The sequence below is a fragment of the Melanerpes formicivorus genome, unplaced genomic scaffold, assembly GCF_026170545.1.
Source record: "Melanerpes formicivorus ecotype bairdi unplaced genomic scaffold, bMelFor1.0.p_v2 SCAF_4, whole genome shotgun sequence".
In the NCBI taxonomy this organism is placed as follows: Eukaryota; Metazoa; Chordata; class Aves; order Piciformes; family Picidae; genus Melanerpes; species Melanerpes formicivorus.
Genome location: NW_027142356.1, coordinates 23,487,141 through 23,505,031, shown reverse-complemented (window position 1 = coordinate 23,505,031; position 17,891 = coordinate 23,487,141). Strand labels below are relative to the sequence as shown.

The 17,891-nt window shown below is 43.1% G+C and overlaps 1 protein-coding gene across 5 annotated transcripts in view; it reads left to right on the top strand.

The window, feature by feature from the left end:
- FHIP1A (FHF complex subunit HOOK interacting protein 1A) overlaps positions 1-17,891 on the top strand; it is a 104,946-nt gene that overhangs the window by 75,769 nt on the left and 11,286 nt on the right. For all 5 annotated transcript variants that reach the window (XM_068137304.1, XM_068137302.1, XM_068137303.1 and 2 more), the window contains 6 exons: positions 2,382-2,549; positions 5,905-5,984; positions 7,406-7,593; positions 8,089-9,129; positions 13,850-14,028; positions 14,291-14,429. In XM_068137304.1, coding sequence (XP_067993405.1) covers positions 2,382-2,549; positions 5,905-5,984; positions 7,406-7,593; positions 8,089-9,129; positions 13,850-14,028; positions 14,291-14,429 — 1,795 coding nt within the window. The remainder of the gene's footprint in view (positions 1-2,381; positions 2,550-5,904; positions 5,985-7,405; positions 7,594-8,088; positions 9,130-13,849; positions 14,029-14,290; positions 14,430-17,891) is intronic.

Genomic DNA, 17,891 nt, shown 5'->3' with positions numbered 1-17,891 from the left:
TTTTTTCGTTCGTGATATGCACTCTGAAAAGTGTATGAATTTCCTTCACTAATACAAATGTGGGATCAGTTGTCCAAAGAGCATTAGTTTCAGGAAAAGGTCACTGCCCTTGTGAATCTGCTGGCTTTTCTTGCTTTCACTTACAGCTTGTGTATTTTGTACATATGCATAGTTTGCTGTCAGCAAACATCTGTGAAACCTGCAGGCCGAGAAAGTGCTTCCTTCTCTCCATAAGGGATGAAGGAGAAGTGACACAGAGACAACGATGCATTACTTCTGTCTGGCCTTTCCTTGACAGAAGGTTTAAAGGCTTTGAACTCTATGCTATCATAATGATGTCACATGATGGATTTTTTTGAGCTATACGTTTTACAGTGTGCTGCTATGAAAACAAACAAAACCCAAACCATCAGAACAAAGAAACCCCAACAAAACAAACATACAAAACCCAAGCAAACAAGACAGTTTTCAGGGCAACAGTCAACAGCTTTCATCAGAAAGCCATTCCTTTTTAGCCCTCAAGTCCTCACGCCATTTGACTGTTGCCAAAAAGGGAAGAATCTTGGCCCAAACCAGAAACAATTTTCTTTGTTTCACAACCTTGGCTCACTTCCTGAGCAGTTTTTTTGGAGATGGAAATGTGGCAGTAGTCCTGTGGAATAGTGTGTGTATGTGCATAAGCACGTTTGTTTTGTCATGTTTACAGTAATACAGAATTTGAGTTAGGACTGTAGCCACAGGATTGGCTAATTCTGGCCAGTTGTAACTTTGGGTTGCTTAGCCCAATAGTTTTTTTTCCTTATATTTTTTTTTCACCTGACACTTGTGGGGAAAGGAGGAGAAACAAATTACTGAAGTTGGAGTATATGTTAATGTATATTATTCTATGAAAGAACTATGTTCTCATTTCTGTTTTTTGTTAGCACTGAACATACAACCAGAGATTTAGAAAATACATCTAGCAATTGTTCACACACCCTGTGAAAGCATGCAATGAAAGCAATTGTTCACACATCCTGTGAAAGCATGCCTCATTCCTTTCCTTACATTGCTGTATTATAAAGCCTTTTTTTGTCCTGTCCATCCTTGCTGCAGTAAACCAAGAAGGTGAACTTGTTTCCCCATCCTAGTGAAAAATTCAACTGTTGCTGCTTCATTGGTGCTTGGTTTCTAGTGCCAAAATGAGCTGTATTAAGAGCAGTGTAGCTGAGTACTAGAATAAAGCTTCAGAATGAGAGTGAATTAATAACCTTAACTGTAGAGCCTGTATCTGCTTTCCTCATTGGTGCCCCCTCTCCTTAAGGTCTGCAGGCTGCGTACAGCATTCCTATGTTCTGTGTAACCAGCCCGAAGAAGCTCGTGGTCTTAAATGCTTTGAAGACAACGTCTGCAGCATGGCATTGCTGTGTACATGGCTAACATGCAGCATAATGGAACAGGGATTTTAGTATTTACAGCATGTTACGTAAATGTTGCCCTTCTGAGTATTTTCTAAATCCTCTTAGCTCTGAAGTGACAGCTTTGATTCTTTTCTTTTTTAATAAAGTCAGTCTTTTCATTTATCCAGCTAAGTTTGGTAAACAAAAGAGGTTTAATACTTCCTTTCATATAGGCAGCTTCTTGTGTTTTGGGGTTTATCTTTGTGCACTTAAGCTTATTAGGTTCCTGGGTAACTATTTTTGAAAAGCTGACTTTGCAAGGGCAGTGCATGGTGTGGAGGTGGCCTCTGGAGTTTTCTGTGCTTTGTGAATAGATTAAGCTCCAAAGGATTGCAATAAGCAAAGCAGCATGGGTTATGGTATGCAAATGGCATCTGGATATTTTAATTGTATTTTGATTTATAAATAGCAAAGATTTGGGGGTTTGGGTTGTGTGTATGTATATACCTACTCCTTGAAAAACTGAGTAAGATAAGAAATTGTGCTGTGGAAGATAAAAAGAGGGAAAATAGTGGCAGAATTCTGGATGTGGGGATTTCTTTTAAGCTGTAGAATCATGCTTTTGCACTGGGCTTTGATTGTACTCTGATACTTATTTTTAATGAAGTGGTAGATGCAGGTATTCACAATATCTGAAAATGCTTCTGAAGGATGAGAGAAGTGTGATGCAAAAAGAGCTTACGTGGGAGGAAAGGTGGTGGGGAGCTTTTAGCATGATTCAGCTCTAAGAATGTGTGAGATTTGGGATGTCAGTTTGGGGGAGAGTTGTTTTTCTCCCCTGTGGATGTTAGACAGGTAAGAAATGGGTTCAAAAATGCATTCAGAAGCAAAGACCTCAATGTTTCTGTGGCAGCCTGGGGCTTCTGCCAGGTATACAGGTACAGAAGAGGGATGGGGATTTTGTGTGTGCAGTACATTTGCATTTACATGATTTGCTTCTAGGTGACTGTGGAAGAAGTGATGACTACCACAGCATACCTGGATCTCTTTTTGCGCAGCGTTTCAGAGCCTGCCCTCCTCAAGATCTTCCTCCGTTTCATTTTGCTGCACCGACATGAAAATGTGCACATCCTGGATACGCTGACCAGCCGCATCAACACGCCCTTCCGGGTAAGGCAAGCAGGAGGCAAGGCCCTGAGGTGCTCAGCATGGATGTAGCTTAAATATTTAAATGGAAGATTCCATGTGTTTATTGAGGATCTGTTAAAGCAGGAACTTTCTCCCTCCAAACGTGTGATTTCTTCAGCCCTTCTGCTTTGTGTATGTGTGGTGATATTATCTGCCACTAGAGTAAGTTAAGTGTATGAGGTGGTTTCATGCATACAGGAGTTGGGATAGAGGGAGATGAGGGCTTCTAGAAGTCTGAATTCTGTTAGATTAAAGGTAAATTTTAGAAGCATTTTCATTCTGGACACTGCTGAAGTACAGCTGCCACAGAAAACTCACCCTGGGACTTACAAATGTACTCATGGTGAGGAGCGTTTCTGATCTGTGGAGTTTTGCCAAGCAACGAGCATTTCAAAATAGTTCTTCTGAGAGGTGATGGGAGCCCTATAAGGATGTCTTCAAATTGATTCAAGTTGTGAATTGCAGTACTGCTAATGTATTTCTCAGGAATCAAGTCTGTATTATTGTAGCATGTTTACTGAAGTGTAAAGTTGCCTCCTTTCTTCTTTAGTTAAAAGAAAGTGCATTCTTGCTCACATGATCAGATTGCTGCTTCCTTTCCTTGCATCCATTCCCCTGTGCAATAAAGTTTATCTCAAATTTGCACTTAGATCCTTCTCAGGTTAGGCACATTGCACCACAGTGATGGGAGAGCTAGCTGACAGACAGTAGAGTTACCTTTGCTAACAGTTGGATCTTGTGGAAGAGAAAATGACTACTTGTTGCACTGAACTACCTGTCTGAGCCTGGCTTGGCTGCAGTCTTGGCTGAATCTTGTGTGATGCACAGCTTCATGGATGAAATAATAATGTGGTGGATGGGCACAAGAGAAGCCAGAACACCAGCATGTGCATTAAATTTGTGTATTAGGAACAGGAATTTCATGTGAAATTTGCCTTGAAATGCAAATACACATCTATGCTGCTGCTACTGCAGCTCTGAGATGGATTAACTATGAGCACTAAAACAGCTTCTGTCGACAAAAATGCAAATGCTGTTGTCTCTGCTAATCATTAATTACTGTTCCACAGGCAAACGAGATGGGAATTGTAAAGAATTCTGCAGCCCTGAGCAACTCAGGATCTCAGCCAAGATGGTTCTGTGGTGCTAAATGAGTTTTCTGCAGTATAGCTTGGCCAAGTACAAAATCCAGAATTGCAGCCTTCTGTGCGTTTCTGTAGCACATAATTATTGATGAAAATACTCATTAATAATTTACAGGGTTAAATTTATATACAGACAGGTGGGCAAAAGGATCCATAAAAATACTATCCTCTTTGTCTCCTGGGTGTATTTTAAATCATCTTTTTTTACAAAATAAAACCCCAAAACCCAAACAGAAATAGTTTTATTTATTAGCTGATTCCTGAGCTGCAGTATGTTTCCAAAGACAAATGAGTAATGTTTCCCTATAAACTGGATTTTCTTGGATACAGGGAAATTTAAGGCAGTAGCAGATTTTTTTGCCCTTTCACAGAATGAAGAAAAGTTGGGCTTGTCTCTCAGTAGATTTCATTCCTTTCCCTCATGTCCCCCAGCTAAAACACACCTTTTATGCAAGGTTCTGACTTCTTCAAACAGCTATTCAGGTCTGCCCTTGCATTCCTATTAAGAACTCCAGTTCTGGTTATTTCTTCCTCTCTTGCCCTTTTACTTTCTCCATCTGTTTCTGTAAACATGATGTCTTGCCCAAATTGTTGGCTCTTAGTACAAGCAGTGGACAGTGATGGCAAGGCAGCAAGTTTGAGCTCTGCTTTGCCTCACAGCAGGGCTGGTTCATGAGATTTCTCTTGTCTCTGCTTATTCCCTTTCCCTGTTCTTCTGTTCAGTGACCAAAGTAGGGAAGGCTGTCAAAGAAGCTTTTGCATTTCAAAGGCTATCAAGTGAGGTACATTTAAACTTTGCTATTTAACAGTTTCACAAAGACACCTGCCAAATAAGAGAAACTACATGTATGTATGAATGGTCTTGGTCATGCTGGACAGAGTTCAATGTGTTCATATCATTGGGAAGCAGAGTCACTCATTTGAGAGAACTGCAAATGGAGAAACAGTCTTTAAGCTGATATTCTTGAGAAAGCATGGGCTAGAGAGAGGAGTGTGGGCTGGAGAGAGGAGCATAGCAATGTGCTGTTGTATTGGCTGTTAGGACAGAGCAATTTAACAGTGGGAGTAAGAGAAGTGACAGAAGAGGTGGAAATTATGTAGTGTGGAAGAGAAGCCATGCCATGAAACTTCAGGGAACAGTCTGTTTTTCTAGGTAATTCTCGGAAGAGTTGTCCTAGTCCTGGAGTCTAAGCCAGCTGTGAGATGCTCTTTCCATGAGAAAGCAACACAGGAAAATGTGCCCAAGAAAATACATAGTAAGAGGCAGGGTGATAATGATGTTGTGGTTTGTGGAAAGCAGTGAAAGCTTGCAACACAGGCTCCTACCATTTTGGGCACAACTGCAGTCTAGCAAATGCCTGTCAGGTAGAAATGTAGAGTGCAGTAGTTGTGAAAGGTGTTCTATGTCTAGTGACCAAAAAAGAAGTCCATGTAGAAGTCCATGTTTCTAGTTTGTCCTAAATGCAGGGTGAAAGTAGAGTGCCCATCACAGGAGGGGTATGATTTTTGTCTCTGCTGAGTGTGACTGCTGAAATACCTTCTTACAGATATGTTTAATCAGACCTTTGCCAAAAAGGCATGTGAGCAATTCCAATGAGGAATCCTATTTTTCTTTCCTTTCCCTTGGTCTCACAGAAAGGATCTTCATGTCTTACCATAGTTGCCAGCTGTTTAAGTGACCTGGAGTAGAGGGATTGTGAAAACTCCATATGGAGCTGATTCTGATTAAAAAAGGCTTGTTTAGTTCTGGTCCACATTAAGCTATATTTATAGAAGCATTCAGCTGCTTAATGTGCAGAACACTAATCATCCCTTATCCTTAAAGCAACAGAAATGTGAGGTGGTTTGTAACTTTTCTTTCAGAAAAAATTTTTAGTTGGTTCAACTTCTGTGTCTGAGAAAAAAGAGAGTCTTGGAAGTTACAAGGTTCAGTTCATGCTAGGTTAAATTAAGAATTACTGTTTACCAAAAAAAAAAAACCCACCTTATTTGAAGAAAAATTCTGGTTTGAGTTTTGCTACAATGTGACATGTTATGTGTATAGCTCTAGACTACTCTACTGACAAAATGCAGTACCATACTGACAGTGTCTGCTAACACATGATGTTCTGGCATAGCCATTACTGAGTGCAGGGGAGACTGGAAAGGTTTCATTTCCAGACCCAAAACTGACAGCATTTATCATTTTTCAGCTCTGTGTGGTCTCCTTGGCGTTGTTCAGAACACTCATTGGCTTGCATTGTGAAGATGTGATGTTACAGCTAGTTTTAAGGTAAAGCCCAAACTCCTTTTTCCACTTTTCACCCTAATTCTAGGACATACAGTCTCTGCCTATGGATGCAGAGCTGGAGGAGAGTTCTCCAAGAGAGCAGAAATCCAAGCAACTACAGAGATAAGAATATTTATGATCCTGAGATACGTCTGCTAGACCTGAAGTGTGATTTATGCCCTGTGATCTTCAGGAGCAAGAGATTTTTCTTGTGATTTATTTCTATAGAAGTGAGAGAAGAGAAGCTAAGAATATATTTATCAGTTCCAAACTGCTTATTCCCTTCTCCTAAACATATAATTCTTCTCTCCTGCATGTTTTCTCTAGTGTATTATACACTGTGATATAGAGCTATATACTTGTTTGCAGCTTCCACCTGCTTTCTTGGTTTCTACCTCTTTGATTCCTTTCTCACTGAGAGTCCTTCTCAGGTAGGTCCCTTCTGTAGGTAGACTATTACATAATGTACTGAAATGTGTTGATTACTTTTGCTTTTAAACTGGTGGTTCAATGCATTCAGAATACTCAGTTGTAATTGACTGTTCTGAGAATTGGTAATTTGGAAATATTGGTATTTTATTACTGTAAATCACAAGAACCTTTCAGTTATTTTCTGTCCCTCCACCCACAGAAATTAAGGTTAAATTTCCCTGTAGCTCTGGCTGTTGTGCCTGAGAATGCTGTTAGGCCCTCTGTGACCTGAAATATGTCACCATTCTAACAGCAGCAAAGTTCTCTATTTAATCTTCTTTTTTGTTTAAGAAATCCTTTATAATTTTTGTGCATTTTAAATGGCAAAGCATAGTTCAGTTGCACTGAGGCTCTTAAAGTGATTTAGAAAGTTGGAAAGGAGTGCTTTACAGAAGTTCAACAAGGTACTGTGCTTCCTCTACTCCTTGTACTCCCCATAGCTTATTTCCTCCTCTACCTGAGAGCTTGGTCTTGATCTACTGCAGTAAACCACCTTGATGACCCTTCCATCCATTTTGCTGGCTGCTTGCCTGGCAAGCATAAACTGCCTCTCTCTGGATTTCCCAGGAAAACAAATAAATTAAGGATTCTTAGACACAGCTCAATCATATTGGGACCAAATCACTCTGCTGGCCTTTGACATCTATCCATCCCACATTTCCTCCATCCCTTCTTACAGCAAGCTTGCTCTATCTTGCAATGGATTGTTTACTTTTCTGTTCTGATGCAACTGACCTCCCATCTCTGTTTGTCTTGACATTTGCTCATCAAACCATAGCTTCACAGTATAGAGAGAGTCAGGGTTTCATGCTCTTGAGAGTTTAGAATATGGATCACTGTCAAGATTATTATTACAGTTTCTTTTAGTTTGGAGAGAGCAGGATTGTGGGAAGTGGTGTTGCTTTCTCTAGCGTAAAAGGACAATGAAGTAATGTTAGACGCTGCTGTTGCAGGTATCTAATCCCATGTAACCACATGATGTTGAGCCAGCGGTGGGCTGTGAAAGAGACAGACTGTTACTCTGTATCTGCTGCAAAACTTCTGGCCCTGACCCCAGCCTGCTGCACCACGGGGATCACCTTGACACTAGAAAGCCAAGGAAAGGATTCTGTTTTGTGGACAAAAGCAGCACAAACTAAAGGTAATTGGAACTCAGGGGAAGACTAGATCATGAGCTAAGTTTGATTTCTTATCTTGTGGGAGGAGGTGGGGAAGGATGGGAGTGGGAGGAAATTTGATGGGCAACAAACTGGGCAAGCCTGGACTGGAAAGCATTTTTAATCACTTCCATATGCCCAGGTATGTTGAAACCTTATTTTAACAGCTATCCACTTGAGTACACATTCATGAAGACAATGTACACAGACACAACAGCAGCTCTTGGTGCTTCAGCGTGGCTGTTGTTTTAAGATTTGAATGGGGGCTGATCTCAAAAGTCTTTGAGTTACAGCTCAGTTTTGGTGATAGGCACAAGCCCTGGATGTTTATGAGCAAACCTCTTAATCTTTATTCTTTTATCTTCCTGCCTTACTGCATGGTTGGGGCATAAGGCTCTACCTGCTGTGTCATAGTAGATACCTTGCTTGCAAACTTCTGGTATATTACTCCTGGTATGAGTAATGTTCTTTACTTTCAGATTCTGGTAGACGCTCCTCTGAATCTACTTGCATTGTGGAATCTGGAGGAACTCTGGACATTAGCTACTTGCAGTACCTGGGGGAAGCTCAAGAAGCTATCCTACAGTGCCTGAAAGATTGCAAGGTTTGGTCTGCCTTGTATGATGGAGTAAACCCTGATCCAGACACCTTTATCCAAACACTTGCGGAGGAGAACAGTAGGGATGTGGAACACCCCATGTTTCAGCTCCAGCAAAGGACAGGTAGCACCTGTAGCTCCTCTCAAGTAGCTCCATCTGGTGAGAGGATGCAGTTGGAGCTAGAATGGGATGATAGCTATGACACAGGGATTTCTCCTGGTTCTGATAGAAGTTCACCACAACCATATGATGATCTGGAAAGCACAGAGATGCAGCCACCTGCAGAACCACCAAAACATATTCAAGAAATGAAAAAAAATGCCATCATGCTCATCAAAGGATCTTACATAGAGGAATCGGACTTCCAGGATGATGTTATGGTTTACAGGTTATGTGCTCAGAAGGATACTCAAGATAACGATAACTCCAAGGAGAAATCTTTAAATGCAGACAGGGAACATGAGGTCCGAAGCCAGACTGTAGTCAACGGGCCTCTTGCAAAGAGACAGCTGGAAGTGAAGCTGGATGACCACAGTACGAGAAATTCAAGCTTGACTCAAAGTGTAATGAAAGAACAAACAAATCAGAAGGTGATTGAAGTTGATCCACAGCCAGACTTGAAGCTGAAGCTGTCTCCTCAGGAGACAGATCAGAGCTTAAGTGTAAGACTGCTGAGCACAGATGGGGAGGATTTCATTGCACAGTATGACAGAATTATTAAGGAACTGGATCCAAACAGTGCATGCTTGGAGGAACAGAAGTTAGATACTCCTGACAATACCTCTCCTGTGGAAGAGGAGGAGGACTTCGAGAATTTCTCAACAGACACTCCCTCTGTGGAGAGCATCTCATCTCCCTGTGGACCAGTTGAGGATGTCTCTCCCCAGCATGCTTCGAGGAGCCAGAGTGCTCCATTTACAGGTGGAATGTCCTGTTAATTACATACATGACAAGTGCAGGAATGCGTGGTGATTAAAGGTGGCCAAATGAGGTTACCCTGTGTGGTTCCCAGCGCAAGCACAGGGCAAGGAACAGTCCTGGCATTAAAGAGGGTATAGCCCAAATAGCTGAGACCTGGCCAATGATAGCAAAGGATTGAATGAGAGTAAAGCAGAGCAGTGAGTGTGCTGGTGGCACGTGGTGCTTGCTCAGGGTTTGAGTTTTTTGGGTATTTTTTTGTTTGTTTACAACCTTGAGCAGTGGCTGTGTTGTTTGTATGCCAGAGCTAGGTCTCTGCTATTTCACGCTTCAACAGGAGGTGGCAGCACTAGTGCCAGCTGTATGGGTGCCTGTCTGTGCTCTGCCCTGGCATCCTCCACTGTCAGCTCTGCCCTCACTGTTGGTTGGCTTTTCTGTCTTGTGTCAGGCAGCAACTTAAACTTGGTCTCTGCATACTGTCCAAGCCATTCAGGAATGACAGGGCAGAATGGGTGTTTGGTCTGGTTTTGTACAGCTCCTTGCACTGCAGGCTCCTGATCTTTAATTAGATCTCCTAGATATTACAGTAATGCAAATAGCAAAAAATAATAACATAATCAGGTCTCCTTATCCAAAACAAAACCTCTTTGTAAGATTACTTCCTTTCCATTTGAAGGGAGAGGGAAAACATTCATGTCCATTGAAATGCAGCCTTTTCTGTTCAGCTGTGTCTTCTGGTCAGCACTGTTTCTTAGTTGAAAAAAATCAGCCTGTTTTTCCATCAGTTTGTTACTTTTGCTGCGGTGGCAAATTCCTTGTATTGGAAGCTAATCACATTCAAACCTTTCTGTTTCCCATTACCTGCTGTCAAATGTGGCTCAAACATGTCCCTGTTGTTCTTCATCTAGTCCTTCCTTCCATTTGTTCATTTGCAAAGAACTCACACCATAATCTCCCCTATTGCCCTAAACTCCACCAGAAAGCCACAACTGAGCAAAACAAAGACAAAACGAAACACACACGAAAATCCTTGCTGTTTGCTCCTCATCCACAACAAGTTTTACTCTGAGACTTTAGTGGAGATCTTAGTGATGCCAAGTAAGGAGGTGCTTGTAACAGTGCCTCAGAAATGTTGAGATTTCAGTGTCTTTCAAATACAACAATACATTTAATTTGGAATGCCATGCTGTCTTAGTAGATGTGTGTGATAGAATAGAATTAATCAGGTTGGAAGAGACCTTTGAGATCATCCAGTCCAACCTATCACCCAACACCATCTAATCAACTAAACCATGGCACCAAGTGTCCCATCCAGTCTCTTCCTAAACACCTCCAGTGATGTTGACTCCATCACCTCCCTAGGCAGCCCCTTTCAATGGCCAATCACTTTCTATGAAGAACTTCTTCCTAACATCCAGTCTAAACCTCCCCTGGTACAGCTTGAGACTGTGTCCTCCTGTTCTGCTGCTGGTTGCCTGGGAGAAGAGACCAACCCCCACCTGGCTACAACCTCCCTTCAGGTAGCTGTGGAGAGCAATAAGGTCTCCCCTGAGCCTTCTCCAGGCTGAGCAACCCCAGCTCCCTCTGCCTCTCCTCATCAGGATTGTTCTCCAAACCCTTCACCAACTTTGTTGCCCTTCTCTGGATGCGTTCCAGCAAGACAACATCATTCCTAAACTGAGGGGCCTAGAACTGGACAAAGGACTCAAGGTGTGGCCTAACCAGTGCTGAGTACAGGGGCACAATGACTTCCCTGCTCCTGCTGGCCACACTATTTCTGCCATTGGCCTTCTTGGCCACCTGGGCACACTTCAGGCTCGTGTTCAGCCTACTGTCAACCAGTACCCCCAGGTCCCTTTCTGCCTGGCTGCTCTCCAGCCATGTGTTTGGGTTGCTTTCACTGTATTGGGATGCTGTCATGTGATGGAGCTTCTCTCTGCAGAGTCAAATAACCACAGAGGTTCTCACATGCAGTCAGTGTCAGCAGTGCAATGATGCTCTCTTCAGGCTTGTTGTTCTGTGAAGAAAATATCCTACTGTTGCCTATGTCCAATTTAAAAGCATTAAACATTATCATCCCTTTTCCCCCTGATCAAGGACAAATGTGTTCAGGAACAGGACTTTACTTCTGCCCTCCCAGTCCCAAACAGTGCTTTTCCCCTGTCCCCACCAAATGGCCACACAGAGGTGCATAGTCTAGACAGGAGTAAGCTTTTTTTCATGTGATACAGCAGAGCTCCCCCTGTGCTTTGGTCCTCAGGTGCTCTATATAAATGTCTCCATGAACATGAGAGGGGGAGCGGTAGGTTATGTCAGGACAAGAGAAACTCTATGCCAACAAAAGGCTTTGGGCCTGCTCTGTCGGGTACCCAGGCAGTAAGGATTCCTGCAGGATCTGATGATTGACATGGTGATGAAAGGCAGCACCTGCACAAAGCCTTGTCAGCACTGGCCTTCCTACCTTTCCTCTTGTGAGTGGAGCTGTGCCAGCATTGGCCATGATAGATGAGTCTCGAGGGCATGCTCATGGTTGCTATAAAATATGATAGACTTCAGCCTTTAGTGAAGCTCTGTTTAGGTGAAGTGGCATTGTAGGCACTTCTGGTTTGATCCTTACTGTTACACTGGCTCAGAATTGCTTTAGCCTTTGCTGTAGTTTACAGCAGCCCCGGACTAGTTGGAAATTCAAAGCTAGCAGTGCTGTAATCACATCACCCAGGGGGTCTTCTGTGTGGTCACCTTAACTTTTGTGGAGCCAGAAAGCTGAGGTGAGTGGGTGTGGGCCAAGACACACTTCTGATTTTCGGTGGTGCAGACTGCCTCGAGCATCTCACCAGCTCTGTCGTCAGGCTCAGCCTTGCAGAGGTTTCTTAAGCTTGAGCATTATAGCCTTATGCACTTCCATGGTAAATCCTTCTGTGTTTCAGTGGCTGTTGTGCAGCACCAATACACAGACTACAGCTGTCACTTATTGGTGATATTTATATGAAAAAGCCTATGTCTACCAATAATTTTTCCTATCAATTTATTTTAATGTCTCCCCTGTTCTGTGTGTCTGTTTGCAGTAATGAAAATGCCTTTTCTTGTGATGTGAACTATCAGAGATCTTGATTTTTGTTTAGAGTAGTGTTTTCCTATTTCCTTTAGAGCACCACAGTTTTTGGGTAAGACGAGAAAGCTGGCTATAGTGTACGTGGCCCAGGCTTTGAGTAGAAATAAGGTACAGCAAGAGCAGAAAGAGCATATTGTGTTTGCATTGAAACTGGGGGCTACCACCTTGATGAACTTCAAGGGGAGTGGAGTGGAACACTAGGCCATAAGGTACTGGGTAAAATCCTTGTTGGGACAGGTAAAGTGGAGTTGTCACATTAGGTAGACCATGGGGAGGTTCAGGTTGGATGTTAGGAAGAAGTTTTATACAGAGAGAGTGATTGCCCATTGGAATGGGCTGCCCGGGGAGGTGGTGGAGTCGCCGTCGTTGGAGGTTTCATAGTTTCATTCAGGGTTGGAAGGGACCACAAGGATCATCTAGTTCCAACCCCCCTGCCATGGGCAGGGACACCCCACACTAGATCAGGCTGGACAGAGCCTCATCCAGCCTGCTCTTAAACACCCCCAGGGACGGGGCCTCGACCACCTCCCTGGACAACCCATTCCAGGGTTTCACCACTCTCATGGTGAAGAACCTCCTCCTCACATCCAGCCTGAATCTCCCCACCTCCAGCTTCATTCCATTCCCCCTAGTCCTATCACTACCTGATATCCTGAGAAGTCCTTCCCCAGCCTTCCTGTAGGCCCCCTTCAGATACTGGAAGGCGACAATTAGGTCACCTCGGAGCCTTCTCTTCTGCAGACTGTACAGCCCCAACTCCTTCAGTCTGTCCTCATAGGAGAGGTGCTCCAGCCCTCTGATCATCCTCGTGGCCCTTCTCTGGACACGTTCCAGCACCTCCACATCCCTCTTGTAATAGGGGCTCCAGAACTGGACACAGTACTCCAGGTGGGGTCTCACCAGGGCTGAGTAGAGGGGGAGGATCACCTCCCTTGACCTGCTAGCCACACTTCTCCTGATGCAGCCCAGGATCTGATTGGCTTTGCGGGCTGCAAGTGCACACTGAGAGCTCATGTTGAGCTTTTTGTCCACCAGCACCCCCAAGTCTCTCTCCTCAGGGCTATCCTCCAGCCAGTCACTGCCCAGCCTGTATTTGTGCCTGGGATTGCCTCGACCCAGATGCAGGACCCTGCACTTGCTCTTATTGAACTTCATGAGGTTGGCCTGTGCCCACCTCTCCAGCCTGTCAAGGTCCCTCTGGATGGCCTCCCTTCCCTCCAGCGTGTCAGGTGTTCAGGAGGAGACTTGATGGGGTGCTTGGTGCCATGGGTTAGTTGTTTAGGTGGGTTGGATTGGTTGATGGGTTGGACACGATGATCTTGAAGGTCTCTTCCAACCTGGTTTGGTTTATTCTAAATAATGGTTTATTAATGTGAACTGATTGGCTAGCAAAGGTGCTTCTAATCACTAAAGTTTTCAACACCTCTGTGAGGTCTATTTTGTTTGCTCATCTACAGTTTGGATTTCCTCCCTGGTGGCTTTAATTAGTGTGTGTGAGGTCTAATTTGGTTGGTTATGATGATCAAAATATCTTTTAATGCCTGTTTCCTAGATCTGAGGATTTTTCTTGTGTGCAGACAAAAGCATTGGTTTCTTCTCCTTTTCTTGCAGGACCGTTCATCAGCGTAGTGTTGTCAAAGCTGGAGAACATGCTGGAGAATTCCTTGCATGTAAATTTGCTGCTTATTGGGATAATTACTCAGCTGGCAAGTTATCCACAGCCCCTTCTTCGCTCCTTTCTGCTCAACACCAACATGGTGTTTCAGCCTAGCGTGAGGTCACTTTATCAGGTACTGGTCATGCCTATTGGAACAGGGGATTTGGTGTCTCATTAAAACTTTTCAGTTCCACCTGTTGCTTTCCCATCTGTCTGAGAGCCTCTCATCTCATTTCTGTGTTTTAATTACATTTGTACAAAAGCCCTGGAAATGCTGTAGGACCATAACTTCTGTTGTAACTGTTGAAGTGCAGCTGGAGAAAGTCTGAGTATTCAGTCTATGGCTGCGCTGGGAGCAAGGGAGGTAGTAGTAATTGTTACTGTTACTTTGACAGGTGCTGGCATCTGTGAAAAATAAAATTGAAGATTTTGCTTCCACTGAAAAAGACTTTCCAGGTCTCCTCCTGGAGGCCCAACAGTACTTGCTTTTTCGTGTGGACATGTCTGATGCTGCAGAAGAATTGCTAACCAAAGGTAAATGTTAACCACGCTCCAAGGAGCACTGGGGAGAATGACTCACCGCTTTTCTACAGAAAGATTAAAAGTAGGTGTGGTGTATTTTGAATATCATTAACCAGATGTATCCTTCCAACTTTAAACTGAGGATGGTCAGTAGGCCATGCTATATGGATCTATTTGGATGTTCTTTGCTCTTTAGAGGCTTTTAGTTGCCACAGAAAATGTCTGTTCAAAGGAGTAACAGAATCAGCTCTTGGCTTGCTGTCAGTTTGGCCATAAACAAACTTGCTTTGAAGGCATGAGGTGAGGTGGCATATGTGCATGATTTCATTTTATTTTTAGCCTGACCTTCAGCTAGTCATTGGTTCTTTTTTGATAAATGTTAGGGAGGACAGAAGTACAGAATGAATTAGTTTCTGCAACAATTGAATAAGGCTTTGTGTTAAGGTTTCGACTACCACTGAAGTAGAGAGATATTAGCCAGAAGACTTCAAAATTGCTTTCCTGAATGACAAACAAAACAAAAGAGAGATGTAAAATCAGGATGCTTCAAGAGCAATGGGGAGCTAACAGATAGCAGCCCAACAAAACAGCTTTCCAAGGGACTTGTGTAACATCTGCTTCTCAAGCGCAGTGCAGGCTGTGTCTGTCTTGAGAGCTACCAGCATTCACACTGCTGTGAAGGAAGCCGTTAAAAATAAGCAAAATGAAGAATCTTATGTTCTAAGAACTTTCCAGAAGCAGCCAGGCAACTCTTAGAGTTGGGGCCCTGCCCTGAGGATTGCTTTTTCTCAGCTTGTTGCTGAGCCAGCCGTGTTTGGTGCAGGTTTCCCGTAAAAGCCAACTTCTCATGTGATGGGAATGTGTCAGATTTTGGGGGAGCGGTGACCACAGTGATGAAGAGGTGAACTGGCAACAAGGTTCAAGAGGGGCTGCATTTATGGGTGTGAGCTTACTCATCACTGAGACCCACTCTGCCTGTGCCTCTGAAGATGTTGATACTTTTCTTAGATTTCAGAGTTGTGGGGAGCAGGACTTTTTAATGTGCCATTTCAGTTGTGTTTTAATTTTTCCAGACTGAATAGCAATGTGCCTATTTCTGAGTCAGCACAGAGTGTGTTTCTAAGGTTTGTGGTACATCTAGTCTGTGAAATTATGATCTTGCTAAGGCTGCTGCTTGAAAAATTAGTCTGTGGAAGATGTCTGCTGTAAAGGAGCTGTGTTGCAAATGTCAGTAGTGTTTTAGACTCTACACATGGGTGCCACAGATTAGAATGCCTTACAATTAAGTGGCATTGTCCCTAGCATGTGGGAGATGAGATTAGGAGGCATCATTTAGAGTCCTTTCTCTCAAGTGTGGGCTGGAAGAACTTTTCTCTAATACATCCCTATGGCATTTTATTTATACTTCCTTTTTTACGTCAGATTTCTTCTGTGGGTTTCAGAAGCTGCCAGGTTGACTCATGCTGATCATTATTTAGGAATCTGAAACAAGGCTGCTTAGTCACCCTGTTGGTACATTTTCTTCAGTGTTGTGGCAACTCCTGCAAAGATCTCTTGACAAATAGGTGGAGAGTAAATAAATGTCTGGATAACTGCAGTCTTGGTTCCCAACCAGTCTTGGTTATGCAAGGAATCAAACTTACTCTTGGGACAAGTTGGCTCAGTAGTCCTTCAACTCAACAACAGACCATTATACTGATGGAGAAGTGCAAGGTAGAAACTGCTACACTAATGGTAAATAAAAATCATAGAATCAATGAGTGGCTTAGGTTGGGAGGGACCTTTAGAGATTATCTACTCATCCCCCCCTAGACTCAGATGCTCAAGGCCTCATTCAGCGTGGCCTTGAACAACCCCAGGGAGAAGGTATCCATAACCTCCCTTGGCAATCTATTCCAGAGTCTCACCACCTTCATACTGAAGAACATCTTCCTAAGATCCCATCTAACCCTTATCTTAAAACCATTCCCCTGTCCTATTGCCAGACACCCTTATGAAAAGTCCTTCTCCAGCCTTCCTGTAGGATCCCCAGGTATTGGAAGACAGCTATGAGTTCCCCATTGGAGTCTTCTCTTCTCTAGGCTGAACAACCCCATCTCCCTCAGCCTATCCTGATGGCAGAGGTGTTCCAGCCTTTGGATCATTAACAACTCCTATAGGATTTCCTTGCATTAGCTGGAACACCACCTTTGAGCATCATGCAAATTAGTTGTTCTCTGAGGGCTTTTTCTCTGAATGAAAGTGGTAAATAACCCCCAGAGCTTTCTCTCCAGGTAAGAGCATTACTGCCCTCCTGCATAATTTTCATCTGAAAAACAGAAGCCAGACTTAGTGGGGAACACAGATATAAAACCAAAACATTCTGCAGTTATTGCCTTTCTCTTGACAGTGATGGTCTCTGAAGGTGTTGGAGCAGAAATGGACAGTATGTTTTTTTTCTGCTTGCAGTAGTCAGTGGCTTCCTTATATGGGAGCTTGGGTTCCAGTTAGGTTGGTAGAGCTGTCATGATGTGGATCCCATATGAAATGCTGCCCTTCTTTCAGTGTGTTGGTGACTATCTCCAGAGTACTCATTTGCTCAGTTGCACGATGCAGTTTGCATGCTGACCGTGGAAAGAAGTGAAGGATCCTGGTCAAAGTAAAAGCAAAACCAAACCTCTCTGGTCCCCAGACCTGTTCTTTTATTTCAGTTATTTATTTTTTAATCAGTTAAATCTAAATCCAAGTTATTTTAGGGAAATTTTGATACCTGCTGAATTGAAGAGTTTAATTGAAAATAAAGCAGCTTTGACAGGGTACTAGCATTCTAGTTATATTGGCTAAACTATTAAAAACCCTCTAAAATGCTAATTATGAAACATTTCTGCATGAAAAAAGAGCTAATAAATAAGTAAAATCTTCAAGGGAAGCTCAAAACTTGATCTTTTCATTGTAATTCATAATTTAAGTTGTTTTTCCTCCCACAGTCAGGATTTTTCACGGAACCGAAATGCCTGTATTCTGTCTCCAGTAGATAAAAATGTGTAGAATAACAATATGAATGATTGATAAGTGTGGAGTTGGGAAGGTTTTTTGAAACTCAAGAGCAGTACAACTTTGTTAGATGCTTAAGAGGAAAATCTGAGTATTTGGAAGTGTAGAGTAAATCCATGGTGCCCGAGGAGAGCCAGAGGAAAGGAATAAAAGTGCAGAGCTGTTGAGCAGAGAGGGAGGGCTCTGCTGCATCGCGTGAGGCCTTCATCTGTAGCTTCTGCATTAGGTACTTTGAGAGGTTTCAGAAGAAGGGTGGTGCAGCCTGAGACTGAGATGTTGTAACATCAACTGCAAGCACTTCAGTGCAGCATTTGGCTTAGCACCAGCCCTTCTTTCTTTTTTTTTTTTTTCTAATGATTGATTTACTTATACAGCTCCTGAGAGTTTTTAAGCTAGACAGGATTTTATCTGTCTCCACTTCTGGCCTCAATGACATCTCAT